This window comes from Schistocerca americana, chromosome 3, assembly GCF_021461395.2.
Source record: "Schistocerca americana isolate TAMUIC-IGC-003095 chromosome 3, iqSchAmer2.1, whole genome shotgun sequence".
Taxonomy (NCBI): domain Eukaryota; kingdom Metazoa; phylum Arthropoda; class Insecta; order Orthoptera; family Acrididae; genus Schistocerca; species Schistocerca americana.
The window spans coordinates 427,572,073-427,592,469 of NC_060121.1; the positions used below are offsets into that span (position 1 = coordinate 427,572,073).

Here is a 20,397-nt window from a genome sequence, read left to right on the forward strand (position 1 = left end):
GATATCCACTGTCCATGGATTCATGAGGTTGTCTCCACACCAGTAAACGTGCATCCGCTCTATAGAATTTGAAACGAGACTCGTCCTATCGTGTAACATGCTTCTAGTCATCAGCAGTGCAACGTCGGTGTTGATGGGCCCAGGCGAGGCGTAAAACTGTGTCGCGCAGTCATCAAGGGTACACGAGTGGGCCTTCCGTTCCGAAAGCCCATAGCGATGATGTTTTGTTGAATGGTTCACACGCTAACACTTGTTGATGGCCGAACAATGAAATCGACTACAATTTGCAGAAGTTCAAAAATGGTTCAAATGGCTCTGAGCACTATGGGACTTAACTTCTGAGATCATCAGTCCCCTAGAACTTAGAACTAGTTAAACCTAACTAACCTAACGACATCACAAACATCCATGCCCGAGGCAGGATTCGAACCTGCGACCGTAGCGGTCTTGCGGTTCCAGACTGCAGCGCCTTTAACCGCACGGCCACTTCGGCCGGCTGTTCATGGTACACTCGTGAAATAGTCGTACGGGAAAATCTCCACTTCATCGCTACCCCAGAGACGCAGTGTCCCCTCGCTCGTGCGCCGACTGTAACACCACGTTCAGATTCACTTAAATCTTGATAACCTGCCATTGCAGCAGCGGTAACCGATCTAACAACTGCGACATACACTTGTCTTATATAGGCTTTGCTGACTGCAGCGCCTTATTCTGCTTGTTTACTTTGTATTTGAATACACGTGCCTATACCAGTTTCATTGGCGCTTCATACGAAATAATCTGCCCACATTTCCCAATCCCTGTACCGGTGTGTTAAAGTTTCCCGCTTTAGGTGTTAAAAACCCTAGCAAATCATATCCAGTCACGCGTGTGTTGAGGCGACAAAAGTGATTGACGACAGGCACAGCAGACTGTAAACGAGAAAGGAAGTCAGTGGCAATGAGAGGAAGAACGAATTGGACAAAGACAACGGCAGTGGGACAGAGAGAGACAGTGAATGTGGCAGAGTAGGGGACTGTAAGGAAGAGAGAGAAATGGATGAAAACAGTGACAAGTGGAGAGACAGACGTGAGAATGTGCCGAATGGAGGAAAAGCAATCACTGGGAGAGAAATATATAGATAGTAGCAATGTGAGGGAGATGTTGAGTATCGCCGGCTGGGGTAGTCTAGCGGTTCAGGCGCTCAGTCCGGAACCGCGCGACCACTACGGTCGCAGGTTCGAATCCTGCCTCGGGCATGGATGTGTGTGATGTCCTTGGGTTAGTTAGGTTTAAGTAGTTCTAAGTTCTTTCAGAACATTTTGAAATACTGGCTCTCACGCCAGATCCGTACATCCCTCGAATCAGTATCTTCTTATTTTTATATCACGTTAGGAGGTAACTACTCCTCCTGATACAAACCATTACTGTCCTTTTCCTCATGTCTGCCATCTCTTCTGGATTTAATAGTTGAATTCTTTCTTCACTCTAAATGTTGATAGGCTTTTCTTTTAAATGATCCTAAATTTTTTTTTTTCACTTTCATTTTTCGATTTCTTCGTGTTTTAGTTACAGCCATCTTGCTTTGTGTGCATAGTAAATAAAAAAAGCACAGCGGTGCATTGGAATAAAGGGAGGCACATAATAATTAAATCGTAATTTCGAGACGTGACCACGGCGAAGACACTGTCCAATTTTAAATTCTCCTTTGATTTTAACTTTAAGAGAAACTGTTGTAGAATATTTGCTTCCACTTCTTTTCCTCTTTTAAAATATATCATTTATCAGATATTCTTGGTCTCTTCTTTAAAAATCTATAAATAGCGCGTCATCTGCTCATTCATATATCGTATTAGTTAATAAAAAGGTATAGCGCTGTGTGTTGACTATCTGATGGATTATTGTTCTGAGTGTCATTCTGAATTAGCAAACATCGCTGACATGGCGTGACGTAATTTATGGACGTAATTCGTGTAAATAGGTGAATACCATTGCGGTCATATGACATACAGGACGTATGACCCGTTCAAAGACTACATTTTACCTGGAGGACTTTGTGCCAAGTACAGATATTGCTACCTAAGACAAGTATGTGACCATATTATTATGACAACAACCAGAGTCTAAACTGTATAATAAGTGTTTAAAACTCCAGTTGTTAGGGATGAGTACTTCGGGAAGTTCATTTGAAATTGTCTAATAGTGTATTATCGTGCAGGTTCTTTACAGAGGTACAATTGCTACACAAGCAATTTATCTGGTCACATAGCAATAAACATGAATAATTAAAGTGCTACGTTTGACCAGAACAATTTCAGTGGGTGTCCATATTTTCTTGTTACAGGTCGACTGCTGCATTTGTTACCGTCACCCTACTTTTTAGCAACAACTGTTTCGGAGAGAATCCTTTCGTAGCATTCATCGGGCATGGATCCCTGCAACTAGCTGCTTCATACACTGCTCATGTTGTTGGAAATAGATTTGGAAGGCGGATAACACACTGCCTCGTGCTATTGGCTGCTGGTTTGTTGTGCATCATCCTCATATGCTTAACCGCAGGTATCTCTTTATGTAATCCCTTCTTGCATGTTTCCTATCAGAAACTGATTTATAGATACCTTTAAAGGAATTTAAGCGTGGAATATTATTAGCCTGTCCTTCAGAAGTAGTTATTAGCACTCTTTAAAGTGTACATATTTAGAATTGTGTTATCTCAACAGAATTGCACTTTTTCAGCACACTCAACCCAGTGGATCATAACTACACTTTCTCTTGTGCTACTCTTCTGCTGTGACTGCTCATATTTACTCACAAATATACAGAGCTTGGAATTGCATCCAACGAGTTTACGACAGATAGGCATCGCAATTGAATACGTCTTCGTTCAATGCAGTATGAGTGTTCCACCTTACGTAGCTCACTTGGTATGTGCTCCACTTACTTAAAACAATTCCATTAGCATATATATATATATATAGGTCTGTCTTAGATATTAGACTACTGCTTATTGTAATCACAAACTCATGAATCGAAATACGAAAGTTGAAACTTTAATAGTGGCAACTATTTATTCACAGCTCGTACAAAATAGATACCTGTTTCAAAGTTTTACTGACCTTCAAAATAGTCACCAGCATAGTGTATAACCCGTTCCCAGCGATGTGGAAGTCGTAGGATACTCTTATCGGTGCCAGTTGTGTTGACAGTTCGAGCGGCGCGGTCTATTTCCCGACGAATTTGTAGCAATTCTGAAACGAATGCCGTGAAATGTTCAGTTTAGAAATCGAGTTGACCTTACGAGGGCTTAAGTCAAAGGAGTGCAGTAAGTGGTATAGCACTTAGCAGGCCCATCAGTCAAACAAATCAGTAAAAGCGTGCACTGTACGTGATTAACCAATGTCCTACAAAATGATGGTCAGGTACTGCAGAAAGTGTCATCACTTATGTCTGTATGTTGTTCATTCTTGGAACACACTCCCCTGACTTAAGCCCTCGTGAGTTCAACTCAGTTTTTAAACTGAGGGAAACACTTCACGGCATTCGCTTCAGAACTGTCACAAATTCGTCGGGCAATAGACCGCCCCGCTCGAACCGTCAACGCAACTGGCACTGCGAAGAGTATCCTACGACTTCCACATCGCTGGAAAAGGGTTATACACAATGCTGGTGACTACGTTAAAGGTCAGTAAAACTTTGAAAGACATATCTATTTTGTACATGCTGTAAATAAATAGTTGCCACTATTAAAGTTCCAACACTCGTATTATTCCTCCCCCCACTCCAACCGTGTAACACCTCAGTGACGGTAGCCAAGACTCATTATGGAATGAATTGCAGTAAATTTTTTATGCAGGAGAAATCCATGATCGAGCATACCTTTCACAAAAATCCACATACGTCAATTACAGTCAGCGGGTATGCTGCCGTTTGACGAGTTATCCTGGAATCCTGTGTTTATAAGACTTTCATTTGTGCATCCTTTGTTCAAATGTATGTGAAATCTTATAGGACTTAAGTTCAAAGGTCATCAGCTTACACACTACTTACCCTAAATTATCCTAAGGACAAACACACACACCCATGCCCGAGGGAGGACTCGAACCTCCGCCGGGACCAGCCGCACAGTCCATGACTGCATCGCCATAGACCGCTCAGCTAATCCCGCGCTGCGCATCCTTTGTGTCCCGGTCAAATTTATTTACTGTACTCTATCCACAAATCCAAAATAACCATTTTAGACAGATTGATCTGGGGTCATCTTGAAAAAAAAAAGATTCGTTATTGTGTATTTTATAGTCATGAGCTAAGTAAAAATGGGAACATGAAACAGCCAGATTTTAAACATTTTTCAATATCTGTCCTTTTCCTTCATTATTACTAAAGTCTCTGAGCTATTTTTAACTGCATTGAAAATAATTTGCTAATCTCTTATTTGGATCCATTGTTATTCGTGATGTTCACAGTAACCCTTGTATTCTCTGAAGTTTTCTTTCTTATTGTCTACCCTTTTTCTTATTTCTCTGGTGCAGTTTCCATCTTGAATTAAAAGGTTTCTCACGTAAGTGAAGCATATCACTTCTTTAATTTCAATCTCTACAGCCTTTTACATGTTGCGCTGTATTTCTGTTTTGTTCGTTAGCTTTGTCTTTGAAAAATTTACAAGTAGGCAAACTCTTTAGTCTGTGTTTTGCATTGCCTCGACCATTTTCTGTTTACCTTCTTCACTTTCCGCTGAGACAACTTGAAGATGATGCAACTTTCGCATTCTTGGTAACTTCATTTATATTCCTACATTATTCGAGGCTTCATTGAGGATCTTGTCACCGAAACTACCAAACAGGGCTAGAAAAGTGGAAAGCAGCATCTGACTCTTCTCTAATAACTATTTTACCCAATTATTCAACCTGTACTTTCATCACACCTCTTCGGTGTAAACGTAGCAACTTTATTAGTCTCCTTCCATTCTATTCAGTTGCTTTTTATACTTTAAATATGATCTTTAATCTTACTGCATCATCAATATTTCCACGATAACGCTGTTAACTTTAATTAAACTTTTCATCTGCGTACTGACTTACACAGTGCCGTCTCATGCCCTTTTGTATCCTATTTTCAAAATATTACTCTGACAGGTTATTCTTTCTTCTCTAATTTTCGTATTATTATTGAATTAGATGTTTTGGAGGTGACAGATGTATCACTAATAGTTCTGTAATATTTGTACAGTTTTTCACTATGCTTCTTTGGTTTTTTATTTATTTTTTTATTTATGTATTTACTGTTCCGTGGGACCAAATTAAGGAGAAGTCTCTATGGTCATTGAACGAGTCAATACATGAAATTACAACACGATATGAGAAACAGATAAAATGAAATATAAGAAAACATATTCAGGTGACAAGTCACAAGTTTAAATGAAGAAAATCAACAATTTAACACTGGAATTTGCTTAATTTTTTAGCTCTTCCAGGAGCTCCTCGACAGAATAGAAGGAGTGAGCCATGAGGAAACTCTTCAGTTTAGACTTAAAAGTGTTTGGGCAACTGCTAAGATTTTTGAGTTCTTGTGGTAGCTTCTTGAAAATGGATGCAGCAGAATACTGCACTCCTTTCTGCACAAGAGTTACGGAAGTGCATTCTACACGCAGATTTGATTTCTGCCTAGTATTAACTGAGTGAAAGCTGCTAACTCTTGGGAATAGGCTAATATTGCTAACAACAAACGACATTAAAGAAAATATATACTGTGAGGGCAATGTCAGAATTCCCAGATTTTTGAATAGGGGTCGACAAGAGGTTCTCGAACGTACACCACATATAGCTCGAACAGCCCGTTTTTGAGCCAAAAATACCCTTTTTGAATCAAAAGAATTACCCCAAAAAATAATACCATACGACATAAGCGTATGAAAATGTGGAAGTAGACTACTTTTCGTGCTGAAGTGTCACTTATTTCAGATACTGTTCTAATGGTAAATAAAGCAGCATTTAGCTTCTGAACAAGATCCTGGACATGGGCTTTCCACAACAGCTTACTATCTATCCGAACGCCTAGGAACTTGAACTGTTCAGTCTCGCTTATAATATGCCTATTCTGTCTGATCAAAATATCGGTTCTTGTTGAATTGTGAGTTAGAAACTGTAAAAACTGAGTCTTACTGTGATTTAGCATCAAATTATTTCCCACAAGCCACGAACTTATTTCATGAACTACATTATTTGCTACTGTTTCAATATTACACGCAAGATCCTTCACTATCAAGCTGATGTCATCAGCAAACAGTAATATTTTTGAATCACCTGTAATACTAGAAGGCATATCATTTATATAAATAAGAAACATCAGTGGCCCCAGCACCGACACTTGGGGAACGCCCCACTTAACAGTGCCCCATTGGGACTGAACATCACTACCACTCTCAATATTGCGGAGAATTACCCTCTGCTTTCTGTTCTTAAAGTAAGAGGCGAACCAATTGTAAGCTACTCCCCTTACACCACAATGGTCCAACTTCTGCAGTAATATTTTGTGGTCAACACAGTCAAAAGCCTTCGTTAAATCAAAGAAAACACCTAGCGTTCGCAACCTTTTATTTAATCCGTCCAAAACCTCACAGAGAAAAGAGAATATAGCATTTTCAGTTGTTAAACCATTTTTAAAACCAAACTGAACATTCGACAGCAAATTATGTGAATTTAAATGCTCCAGTAACCTTGTATATACAACCTTCTCGATAACTTTAGCAAACACCGATGGCATAGAAATAGGTCTAAAATTGTCAACATTATCAATGTCTCCCTTTTTATAAAGTGGCTTCACTACCGAGTACTTTAATTGGTCAGGAAACCGACCACTCCTAAAGGAAAAGTTACAGATATGGCTGAGAACTGGGCTAACATACATAGAACAATACTTCAGTATTCTGCTAGATACCCCGTCATATCCATGAGAGTTCTTTGTCTTTAGTGATTTAATTATTAACTCAATCTCCCTCTTGTCAGTATCATGGAGGAGCATTTCAGGTAAGTCTCGGAACACTTTTTTCTAGGAGCGCTATATGATTCCCTGTTGGGACTAGGTTTCTATTTAGTTCACCTGCTGTATTCAGAAAGTGATTATTAAATACTGTACATATATGCGACTTATCAGTAACACGGACATTCCCACTACGCTCTGATTCTATATCCTCGACCTGTCTCTGCAGATCAGCAACTTCCTTTACGACTGACCATATGGTTTTAATTTTATCCTGAGACTTAGCTATTCTATCTGCATACCACATACTTTTTGCCTTCCTAATAACATTTTGAAGCACCTTACAATACTGTTTGTAATGGGCTGCTGCATTTAGATTTTGACTGTTTCTAACGTTTTGATATAATTGCCGCTTTGATCTACAAGATATTCTTATCCCTCTAGTCAGCCACGCAGGCTGCCTGTTTGTGCTAGTACCCTGTTTTAAACGTTCTAACGGAAAGCAACTTTCAAAGAGCATGAGAAAAGTGTTGAGAAAAGCATTATATTTATCGTCTACTGTATCAGCGCTATAAACATCTTGCCACTCTTGTTCCTTTATAAGGCTTACAAAGGTCTCTACAGCAACTGGATCAGCTTTCCTGAAGAGCTGATGACCTTACTATCTTGAGAAAACCTTCTGGTAAGTATCGTGCACCATATATTTGGTTTGTAGACACAGTCTTCTAAACTCTTTGGCGTTACACACAGCATGTTGACACTACACGTGGTTTTCTTTTCCTGAGACCTTCCACGGATTTCTCAACATTTCCTTTGTAATATTTGGACCATTCCACTTCAGTCACATTCCTCTTATTTTTCTGCTTCTGCCTATTCCATTAATCCCATTAATTTTGCATGATTCAGAGAATCACATGATGCTTCTACATTATGATTTCAAATGTTATTAATAATTTTATTTCTAGTTACATTCATTTGATTATTTAGAATGTCTGTCACAGCTGTTATCTTTGGCTTCATCTTCGTTATGTGTCTGTCTTAGATTTATTAACATTACACTGTGCTTCCGTGAAATCGACGCAAACTATGTTTGTTGTTCTTATCACGTTATTGTTCAGTTGATGGTGAGGTAGCCCATAAAAGTGAACAACTTTACGTACTGTTATGGAACTGGTAAAACTGTAACAATCGTATCATGTGATAATCACACAAAATCATTTATTGATTTATTCGACATGCATGGAGTTCCTGATTCACTATAACCACAGTCCCACAATGCGCGCATGTGATTGTGTTATATATTTATACCACTGTTGTCACAGAATAAAATACCATCAAAATATAGATTGTATTTAGAAGACAATATATGAAACAGATATTTTTTCTGTCTATAGGGTAAGACTGCTGGAATGCATATCGCTTTCGCCATACTTGCGGCCGTGACCCTGATTATGTCTGTTTTGATGTCATTTGTGCTGGAGTCTTTTAATGAGAAGCTTCCAGAGACAAAACAAGATATTTCACTCTTTGGAACGAAGCAGAAGTACTGGAGTCTTCCAAGCCGGAAGTCAAATGTATCAGAGAGAACGCCAATGTAGGATATATTGACAACCAGAACTGGAGCTCTGGGAATGATCTCACAAAACTTTACAGAAAAATCTTTAAGGAAATACCTTGACTAAACTAAACTTGTAGTCTGTTTTCTGTAGTGTATTAACAACGACAGCAGTTTAAACTGGAAATGATAATACAATTGCGATTCAAGTGGTATGATGAGAAAGTGGTAAGGTTTTCCTGTTTCATGCACATGTGAGATGATACATTACGCGAACACATTGAAAACAGACGTGTTGATTGTATCTGCAGATAGTAAAATGTTGAAGTTACATTATATTTTCTAAAGTACCTCCATATTGTCTCCGGGATATTATTAGTATATAATTACATTTTCATACATATGCAGCGGATAAAATCTTAGTTTGGAGACCTTAACATCCAAGAAATTACACCTACAGTTCATAATTGTTTAGCAAAAAGGAATAAAGTTACTGAAGCAAAACCAAGCCATCCATAAACAATGGGGCAGACAAATACATTAATGAGAAAACTGAGGTGTTATTGGAACTAATAATAAAATCGTTAGTAGTAATAATAGCGGAAGGTTCGGTAAAGTGGTAGTCTATCAGAAATAGAACTTTCATCTTACAGTGATATTGACAGAAGTTTGTGGTTTATATTTTTTGAATCTGCATACTATTAGTTATCATATAGAATATTTACAAGTAAAATATATAATTATGTATACTCATACATTTTTATGGAACCTCTCAGAATGGCCACTTTTCTCGACCTAAAGCGTTAAGTGGCCAGTGTGGACACACGTACTCCGAAAGTGTACAGCAAGTCTATTATTTATGGAAGTAACGCCACCGGCTTGCCGTCTTTGTTTAAGACAAACGCTTTGAAACCGTTGAATTGATCGGTGAAAGGTTTTATGCATATTATAAATGTGATGAGCAGGAAGGAACTGATTTTGTTGCACTATTTTAAAGATATCACAAAACGGGTCTACATTGTCTTTGTTAAAAGGTTGTCCTCCAGCACAGCGGTTCCCAAACTTTTCATCTGACGGAACACTCTGAGAATCCTGATACTCTGATGGACCATCTTGCTTATTTTGCAGTTATTTTTTTTTTTTAAACATCAGTCTTCGGGCTGGTTTAATGCGGCCCATACGAATTCCTCTCCTGTGCCAACCTCTTCATCCCAGATTAGAGCTTGCAACTTACGTCCTCAATTAGTTGCTGGATGTATTCGAATCTCTGTCTTCCTCTACAGTTTTTGCCCTCTACAGTTACCTCCAGTCCCACAGTACCATGAAGTCATTCCCTCTTATCTTAACAGACGTCCTATCACCCTGCCCCTTCTCCTTGTCAGTATTTCCTACTTATTCCTTTCCTCTCCAATTCTGCGCAGAACCTCCCCATTGCTTAGCTTATCAGTCCAACTAATTTTCAACATTCGTCAGTAACACGGCATGTCAAAAGCTTCGATTCTGTGTCCCAAACTTACATTCCCAGAAATTTCTTCTTCATATTAAGGCCTATGTTTGATATTAGCAGACTTTTCTTCGCTAGGAATGCCTTTTTTGCCAGTTCAAGTCTCCTTTTGATGTCCTCCTTGCTCCGTATGTCACTGGTTATTTTGCTGCCTAGGTAGCAGAATGCCTTAACTTCATCTACTTCGTGACGGTCGATCCTGGTATTAAGTTTCCCGCTGTTCTCATTTGTGCTACTTCTTTCTTCAATTTACTTTCAATCCATTTTCTGTAATCATAAGACTGTTCATTCCATTCAGCAGATCAAGTAATTCTTTTTCACTTTCACTCAGAATAGCAATGTCATCAGCTAATCACATTATTGATGTACTTCCACCTTCAATTTTAATTCCACTCCTGGGCCTTTCTTTTATTTCGATCATTACTTCCTCGGTGTACAGAATGAACAGTAAGTGCGAAAGACTACATCCCTCTCTTACACCCTTTTTAATCCGAGCACTTCTTTCTTGGTTATCCACTCTTTTTATTCCCACTTGGGTCAAGTACATATTGTATATTAGCCGTCTCTTCCTATATCTTGCCCCTATTTTCCTCATAATTTGAGCATCTTGCTCAATTTTACATTCTCGAACGCTTTTTCTAGGTCGACAAATCCAATGATCATGTCTTGATATCTCTTTAGTCTTGCTTCCATTATCACACACAACGTCAGAATTACCTCTCTGGTGCCTTTACCTTTCCTAAAGCCAAACTGATCGTCACCTAACGCATCCTCAATTTTAATTTCCGTTCTTCCGTAGATTATTCTTGTAAGCAACTTGGATGCACTAGCTGTTAAGCGGGTTGTGCAATAATTCTCGCACTTTTCGGATCTTGCACTCTTCGGAATTGTGTGGCTGATGTTTTCCGAAACTTAGACGGTATATCGCCAAAGTCACCCATTGTACACAACAGCGTTTATAGTCTTTTTGTTGCCCTTTTCCCCAATGATTTTAGAAATTCTGATAGAATGTCGTCTATCCCTTCTGCCTTATTTGATATTAAGTCCTCTAAATCACTCTTAAATGCAGATACTAATACTTTATACCCTATGTCTTTTATATATCTTCTATATATCACATCAGACAAATCGTGCCCCTCCCAAAGGCCTTCAATATACTCTTTCCACCTATCCTCTCTCTGCTCTGCATTTAATCTTCCCACCCTTGCTTTTAATATCAGCGAATACTGTTTTGACTTTCCTGTACGCTGAGTCAGTCCTTCCGACAAACATTCTTTTCCTATTTCTTCACATTTTTCTTGTAATTTCCCTGCACGTCATGGGTATTTCATTCCTCAGCGACATGTATTTCTGTATTCCTGAATATCCTGAATATCTTTCTACTTTCTTCTTTCATTGATCAACTGAAATATTTCTTGTTTTAACCAAAGTTTCGTCGCAGTTTGTTTTTCTTTTCAACTTCAGTGATTGCCCTTTTTAGAGATGTACATTCCTCATCAACTGTGCTGCCTACTGGGCTATTCTTCATTGTTGTATCTACAGCCTTAGAGAACTTCAAGCGTATCTTGTCATTCCTTAGTACTTCTGTATCCCCCTTCTTTGCGTATTGATTCTTCCTGACTAATCTCTTAACCTTCAACCCAATATTGATCACTACTACATCGTTATACGATTCTATATTTGCTACTGTGTACGTTGAAGATTAATAAAATTGGATTACTTCAATTGTAAGTCATAACTAGTAACACAGAAATCATAACAAGATTTTGAAATAATAATTAGCATCGTCAAGACGTCGAGGAAAAAATGCCACGTTATTAAAGTTTTCACGGAGCACTCATTCATTTCATGCAAAACATCAGTGTTCGGGGGAAGACAGTTTGGGAAACCCTGCTCTAGTTATTGGGTGGGCTTCCTAAGAGTAATTAGTGTTTAGTCTTTGCATACCATCTCCGACTGTTTGTTAAAATGACACGATATTTTATTCCAGTCTATCAACAGGAACACCAATCTCGATAGATCGTTCGCTGTAGATCCAGAAAACCGCTTTTCCGTTTGAAAAACGTATTAAACGATATCTTCTTCTTGTTCTTTATTGAACACACTCCAGATGTTTCGCTGAATAATTTTACCACTTACTGCATCTTTGGTTTTTCATAGAACTCTCCATTTCTGAGCATTACGTGCAACATGAAATCGCTTTGCTGCTGTATAAGACGGCGCCTTATCATTCTCTACCTCCTAAATAGAATTATTTATTGCAGTAGGATCCCAAGTATATTCCTCTGATTTCTGGACATATTTTCCTGCCATCGTGATGCCCTAATATCTGGATGACTACAAGCGTTGCAGCAGACCATTTTTAATATGATTTTTTGTATTAGGCCAAACATAACATATCAGGGATGGTTTTAAATAACATAATTCATTCAAAATTGTCTTAAAGGGACTGAATTAAGGATGATGGCTTTATAAGAAAAAGGATTTAGAAATCAATCTGTGTACTATATGTGAAATATGGAAGAAACTAGCTCCCAATGGCGTAATCAGATTAAAAATGAACAGTCGGGGAAAGTGGCCACCTTTGTGTTAACGATTCTCAAATGAAACTATCCATCCGAAAGAAACAGCAAGGAACTACATCTGTAAACCGAAAAATGTTGTTTAAGAGGACATTGTGTGTCCTATGCCGCCAATGTTAAATTATCCATATTTGTAACCCTTCATGTTGGAAACTTTTGAAGACACAAACTTACAAATTTCTGTAATTATTGAATGCAACTTTCTAGATAGACTGAACTGGAATTATTACTAAAATTGTATTGTGGGTATGTTATCTTTTTTTTCATACACTCAATTTTTTGACAGAATTTTGTAAATAGATGGATATAAAACCAAATCAACTGAGGATATCTTACTTATTCCAGTTTCATATGTGTTGAATTTCACACTTGGCATGCTGTGAAAAATTCATATCTCTACCATCAGTACTTTTTTAGAAAATGGGTCATTTATTGCAAAAAATGTAGTTAAGAGATATTGAGGCTTAAAACGTTTTTTATTACAAATTCTTATACAGACTTACATTTTTTCGTCTTTTATGCACTAGAATTGCCGTGGCCCATATTCTGTGTCTTCTTCAGTGTCAAAACAGCCCTGTGATTGCCTCCTTCTTTTCTTACTTGCTTCTTTTGTCATTTGCTGAGCATTTCATCCATCTCCGGGGTAGTGAGGCGGAGTACCCTCTTGCTTATATAAAATCTTTCATTTCCAAACACCTCTTTGATGGCTGGTAAAATCGATGTTCATAACATATGAAAATGCACCTCAGCAGTTACGGTTCCTTCAAAGAGTACTGGGTCAGTCAAGTCTCTCAGTGACAGACCGCAGCACACATTAACACCCAGAAGATTAACATATTTGTCCACGTGAAGGTGAGGATTGTTAGGAGCGCAGTACACGCATTTGTGGCGGTTCACAGTTTGAACTGCACCTCTTCAGACCAGATAACCATCCCTACAAACCGTTTATCCTTGCTAATCATGCCTTGAAACAGCTCGCAGTACTGCACTCTTTGAGCTGTGTCGTCCTAGGTAGTAGTGGGACAAAGTATGTGCTACCCTACTCTATGTATCCACGTTTTTATTTTGCATGCACTATTTATTTAAACAGTTAGAGGTAGTACCACCATCAAGTGCAGTTGCCATGAGATCCAGAGTCCAACTGCCCTAGTACACAGTGCTGCCACCAGAGGGCACTGTTGTCCATTCCGTGATGTAATCCAAGATGGTGGGGGAAATCATGGGGAACACTGTGGTCGCCATGGAGTCCTGAGTCCAGCTGACCTAGTATACAGTACCACCAGCAGAGGGCGCTGTCGTCCATTCCATGATATAACCCAAGATGCCTGTCTGCAGGGGATAATGACTCCCTCTGTGCTGCGCTGCTGGAGAGAGAATGGAGTGTACTTTATTTATTTTTGAACAATTTATTTAGGGATGCATTTCAGACAGTATATTTACCACAATGATACAGAACACACGCTCAGACATGCTTGTGGTCACGCCACACAGCCTACAGACCTCTAAACTACACCTAAATTACCGACATAGCGTTCTGCAGACCCACAAACAACTCCTAAATTACCGAAATAATATCAGTACACAACACACGGACATGCAAACTCCTCCTATATAATACGGTACACTGATGTGCAGACATGAAATCACATCATAAACCGTCCAAATATCGCGTAGTACAGCCTACAGACCTGCTCGCAAAATAATGCAACAGTCACGCAAACAACATACACATGCACCGCCCACTGCACACCTCTCCACTGAACAACACAGGAGACTACCACACATGCTCAGAGAAGTTGGGATGCACTGACATCCCCTGTGAAGTGACGTGGCCGTCAGCTGCCAAGCCACACACAGGGGCCCGTTTTGTCATTCAAGCATGAGGCAGCAGCATGCCTTTCATACTTGACACCTGAAAAATTCATCTCAAAATACGTGCTCACCTAGGCACCATTGCTGACACAGCCGGATGGGAGTGAAGACCTATTTGCAGAGTGCAGAAGATCCAAGGGCGCGAGTGAGTCGATGCCACGGCGAGCTGCCACCGAACACAAGCCAGCTTGAGCCATTGCTCTCACGCAGCTGCTGCCTACAGCGAGCAGGTGAAAGTTGGCTCTACTTTCAGGTTTATAGTTAGAGTTCTTTGGGTGTTATATAATGATGTCACAGGACTCCAAGGCGCGCTCATGCCAATCCCATACACGAGAAGCCTCTGGACAGCATGTGTGTTTACCATTGCTGATGCAATACCTATGGATACTGATGTCACAGAAAAGCACAGGGTACATTGTTCCTAATGATGCTAACGGAACATGCGAGCTGTGTCTAGCCATGCACACATACCCAGTGTGGCTGACACATCATGTGAAATGTTCGTCCTGCTACCAATATACGTCTCAGAAACGTTAAATGTTCTCACCACTAAAAGCCTGTGCACACTCGCAAAAACACCATTAATCATAAAAGCATTCTTTTTGTTTGGAAAGAGAGCACTCTCTAAGCACAGACGGAGGGAAATCAGAACAATTATGCAAACAGAATTCGAAGCATTGTCTTTCAGAAGAGAAAAAAATGGCCGGAATTTTTGGTATCCTACAGCTACAGGTCTGGAAATGTCCTAAAGCCACAGTGACATGTGAGTGACGGCACCCCCACCAGAGATGGATGGTCTACTTCAACTTGTCTTTGAATACTTGCTTTCTCAGAACTTTCCATATATACCTTGCCGCCATCTTGTTCTAATCAGTTTGTAGATGCTCCTACATCACACCACAAAGGATGCCTTGTGAATGAATAGAGCATTATGATTCTATTTTGTACAAATCACCTTATTGCACTGACAATTAAACTCTGCAAAGTGACCTACAGATCGTTAAATACAGAAAGACACTTACTCAATTACACTGCTCTCCCACTGAGAACAGGAGCGTGAATGTTAGAGCGCGAAACAGTTCTCCAATCCAGCAGTATATCACTGTATACCATGGCTATGTAGCAAACACACAATTCGTATCCTGAGCAATACAAAATCAGGATTTTTAAATCATTCGTACATTTACTGCAAAGGAGACAGCCCTGTAAACACTCCTCGCAGCATAGATATTTCCCTGCAAGGTCGGCAGTCATCCACCCCAGCAGGTGACCAGAGCACCCTCAGCGGACTGAAGTCGCTCTCAGAACTGTTCTACAAATTTGGGCTCATTCCCCTCAGCACAAACGAGTTACTCTTTCTGGTGTGGACCTGCTTGCTTGCTTGCTTTTCTACACCCATGTCCAGACTCTGGGATTACAAGAACACATGCATTTTCGCAAGGTTTGCCATAATATTATACCATTTTCGCGGGACTTCTCGATATCAAGCACACAGCAGTACCCTACCGATCGCTTGTGCAACATAATTCCGAAGATATATACTGGAAAGTATTTCTCTACAAACCCAAAACTCTAGCTAGGTGGGGCGTGCTGTAAAACACTGACTAACTAGAAACTTGTCACTCCTGTGAAGACATTTACGCGGAAACTCGAAAAAATTAGAGAAAATTGGTATTTCCATTCTCCAGTACCGATGTCAGTGATATAGCAGACTCCAAATCATCCCTATAATTTACAAGGTCAACTAAGGTGTTTTTCATGTCTGGAGAACTGGCAAATGTGTCTTCCACATGCCAGATGCACACACCACAATCGATCCTTTCTCAACTAAATGAAGGTGTGAACTGTGCAGAAACAGTTAACTGAACATCTGACATGGGCAGGAGTAACGGTCCAACACAACACACTTCCATATTCAATCTTCTCAAATTTCCACTCGATCATGAATGCTATCCAACACATACTAAGTATTAGTTTGCTATTTGGTCGTCTACACGACAATACGGTTAAGTCATCTACATTCCTAACATTCCTACACTCCAACAGGCCTCTCCATTTGGATAGCTCCTACAGTTAACAGGCAACGTGAGTCATCTTCAGGTCACAGGTGATACACGCTGATCACGCTCAGGTAGAACCATTATCCTATGAAATCGGTTACATATATATTTTATCTCTGTACTTACAACTAAATGTTACAATCATGGTCTCAGTTGAACGACATTTGACAGTGAGTTAAATATGGGAAATACACCCTGTTGACGCCTGTGGCTCTGGAAATAGATATATCAATACCATTTTTATGACTTGACATACTTTTCCCTTTGCTGTCACAGTATTCCATGTCAAACCCATACATTCCTTTGCAGTTGTTTGATGCTCAAGGTCAATCCATCATGCACCCCTACTACTAAGTATAATACTTTGTCCATAACTGATCGCTGTAGGTACAAAATAATACTGACTGAAAATCAATGATGGGTGGACATGTCTCATAAGATTACCTTGCGAGTGCTACCACTGTGTCTTAGAAAGAGAGGTTTAATCGTCTTACAAACTGCCAGATGTTAAAAAACCCGATCCCAACAACTACTGTGTGTTATTGTCACAGGCGGTATTGGTTCTACATGTGCACACAAGTACCCATGTTAAATGCTATACCAGCTTTGTAAATCCACTTATGGCATTACCTACGAATCACGTGGTTTTTCCAGACATATATCGAGATGGTGATCATAGGAGTGTATATTATCAGACCAGTAGTCTGGCTACACATAGCCCATGATGCAACCTCGTCATAAAATCGCTGAATTTTGAAAGTGATTCGGCTAAAGAACGTGGTATCAAACCGTTGTTTGCCATCCCCTCACGCCGCTGCTACTAGATATTTCTCCAGTATTTGTAACGTATTCTGTCTTGATACCACATCAGAGGTTCTGCGATATATCCACTGAGTTATAGGCGATGACTGACTGAGAAGGATCACAAACAGAAGTAGATTGTGTGCTGATTGAGGTAATAAGAAATGTACACCAGCTTTTCAGATCTCTAGTGTTACGCTATCTGCTAGAAATGATGTCTATGATTTCGAATCAGGTCTATCCATTAAACCACACACCTTCGTTGGATCCTATGGAGAAGTCCTCTAATGATTACAGTCACTAGTGATTCATATTTCTGCCACTCTCATATCTCGAAACGAGCCACCCTTCTTGAACCTATCTGCTACAGTAAAATTTCAACATGGTTTTAGGTAGACCCTATGCATCTTGCAACTACACCTCAGATTCTGCACTACTGTCCCTGCAGTTTAGCTCATGTGATTGTTCCAACGTAAGTCGGAACTGAGTAGAAGTCGGAGAAAGCTATATCTACCATCTTCTGCAACCTGTGTAGAAACAGGCGAAGCTGAGTTATTGCGACAGAACTGGGTTTTCACCATTCGACAGAATTGAAGCCTGATCCTGCAACATGAGGTAGTATAAAAGACAGTATGGGAACTGGGGGGAGGATATGCATTCTGCTACTGCATTGTGGTGCTTCTCCAAACTACAAATAGGTACTACAGATCCACATCACTCAGGGCCCATTCACATCTATCACCCCAACATTCTATCATCGTTGTTCTGTTCCATCCATCAGAGAAAAATTACTAACTATAAAAGCTCCACTAACTTCATCCAATAGAGAACTCGATAAGCTTTTTACCATATCTCTCTTCTCCTATACATCGAAAACAAATACCACATGCATGCCGGCTTCGAGCACATGTGACAATCCGATTAAATATACAAGTATTGATCCACTGCACAGACCAGTTTAAAAGTTTCATCACCTATACTGTAGGAGGATGACCATATCCAATAGGCTATACTGTAAGTCACAAGAGACACGCCCTATGACCCTGTGTCGTTGTTTGAAACATTGTTTTTTCTGCTGTAACACGCTTTGTACACTGCCACTTATTTTGTTTTCCCACCACAACTTCAAGGTCTGTGTCAGATTCTAAACTGACATTAACAAGTTCTGAGCCATTGCCTCTCACAGAAAGCTGGACATTGCATGGTGTAAATCATGTTGTTACTGTGCGTATCATAACATGCCATACACTGGATTATTTTAAATAAAAGACAGTTGGAACATAAGGAAACTGGATGAGTTTGGTGGCGTTGTGGAGAGTTTCCAAACTGCTGTCCGAAAGTGATGGACGACCTCTACATTTAAACTTGTCAGCCACAGTGACGAAATAGCTGATGACTCCACTTTCCGTTTCGACTGATTCCTAATATTGTAGTCATGTACGCGACCACTGTTTCGGTGCTATCCATCCCAAGAAGGTGTTGTGCCTCTGCCAAAACTCTTTCTCCAACTCAAAAAAGCGGTGTCAGTCAATCATTATGTGGTAACCAACAGCTTACCAGTGGATGGATGAGATGGAAAAGACACCCCCAATGTACTGAATAATAAGCTTTACAGTTGATTGTTCGAATAATTTTAACAATTTTACGGTAATTTCAACACCGACCAATCATGTGACAGCATGTATCATAGCTAAACCACCCTTTCCCCCCAACTTTGCAAGTATCATTGCGAATGTGGATAGATGATTGTGCATTGTTAATTCTTGAACACATACATCGTCAAAGTATATCAGACAGCACTCTATATATTTCTAACACTTCGAACATAGTTCTTCATTTACCATCTATCTCTATGCTGATAGGAGTCACAGAGCATTCTCGCAGTCTTAGGGTAACATTTGAGACTGAAAGACCCCCCTCACCTTGCTAGTGACTAACCAGCCCTGCATCTCCATTACCAATTTAATCTGCAGTAGGCCAGAAGTGGACCGCTTCATTCCACGTCTCGTGAATGAATGGAGCTTGCCGAGTCCTCACCCATCCAAGTGCGCAAGACTTTTCGAGATGTGCCTATGTTGAGGAGGTTAGCACCCCATATCGATGTATAGTAACAGATTTGAAAGTGTTTTGATGTAACAGCAGACGGTGAAGATGATCAAGAAACCGGTGACTTTATGCGTGATGGTACTCCTGATGGATGGATTTCGAGGCATTTTTACGTAAATCAACCAAGCTATCAATTTTAAAGTATTATCCCACAGTCAAGGATCTGTACCTGGAAGGTATTGGTAAGACAGAACATAAGCACATGCACTCCTAAGGCTACAACTTTCCGCACTTAAATGGGCTTAATGTTAGATCGTTTGCTTTCCCGACCTATCAGTAACATGGAATGGGGCGCTGTTAATATTCCAATGTAAGAAATATATTTCAAGCGTATGACATACATCCCTCTTCTCAGTCTCTCTACAATAAACTATGTTATCAAACAGTAAAACGAAAAAACTACTTTCTTAAAACATTGGCTGTGTGTGATACGAGCACAAAATAGCTTTCCAGAGATGTATTGCGTCCACTGTTCACATCCGATCACGCATCAGAAATTATACTATGCCTGCATCAGTCCGATATAAAATTATTGTTAGTAACGGGGAATACCTCTTACAAGGAAACAGATAAACATATAGCAGCAGCGTCCGACATGTGAAAATTGCAAGGCATTCCGCCAATAACTCTGTAAATCATATCTGTCAAGCAGATGTATACGCAGGGGATTGCTGTGTCTCACAAACATCTATCGCTAACTTAGTTATGAAACTGAAGTATCGATTTTGCATTTAACATGCGACAGGCGGAATGGACTACATCGCATAAATCATAGTTCATTTAGAGGAATGTGTCATGTTTCAAGTCCTCTGATGACCAACAGGTCAACCGTTAATGATCGCAAGTAGACAGTGCTTTAAATCATATAAAGAACACGTGGCAATATACGAGATGAACGCAGGTTATGTCACACGAGTGATGCAACCTGGCAGAACAGTGGAAAAACTGATCTACAGCAACTTC

The 20,397-nt window shown here is 39.8% G+C and overlaps 1 protein-coding gene across 1 annotated transcript; it reads left to right on the plus strand.

Moving 5' to 3' along the window:
- Positions 1–1,980: 1,980 nt before the first annotated feature.
- Positions 1,981–9,003, plus strand: LOC124606136 (solute carrier family 22 member 13-like). Its single transcript, XM_047138100.1, has 4 exons — positions 1,981–2,042; positions 2,324–2,538; positions 2,716–2,903; positions 8,349–9,003. Exons 1-4 carry the CDS (start codon positions 1,981–1,983, stop codon positions 8,550–8,552), a joined length of 669 nt encoding a protein of 222 aa, XP_046994056.1. The 3' UTR covers positions 8,553–9,003.
- Positions 9,004–20,397: the final 11,394 nt, after the last annotated feature.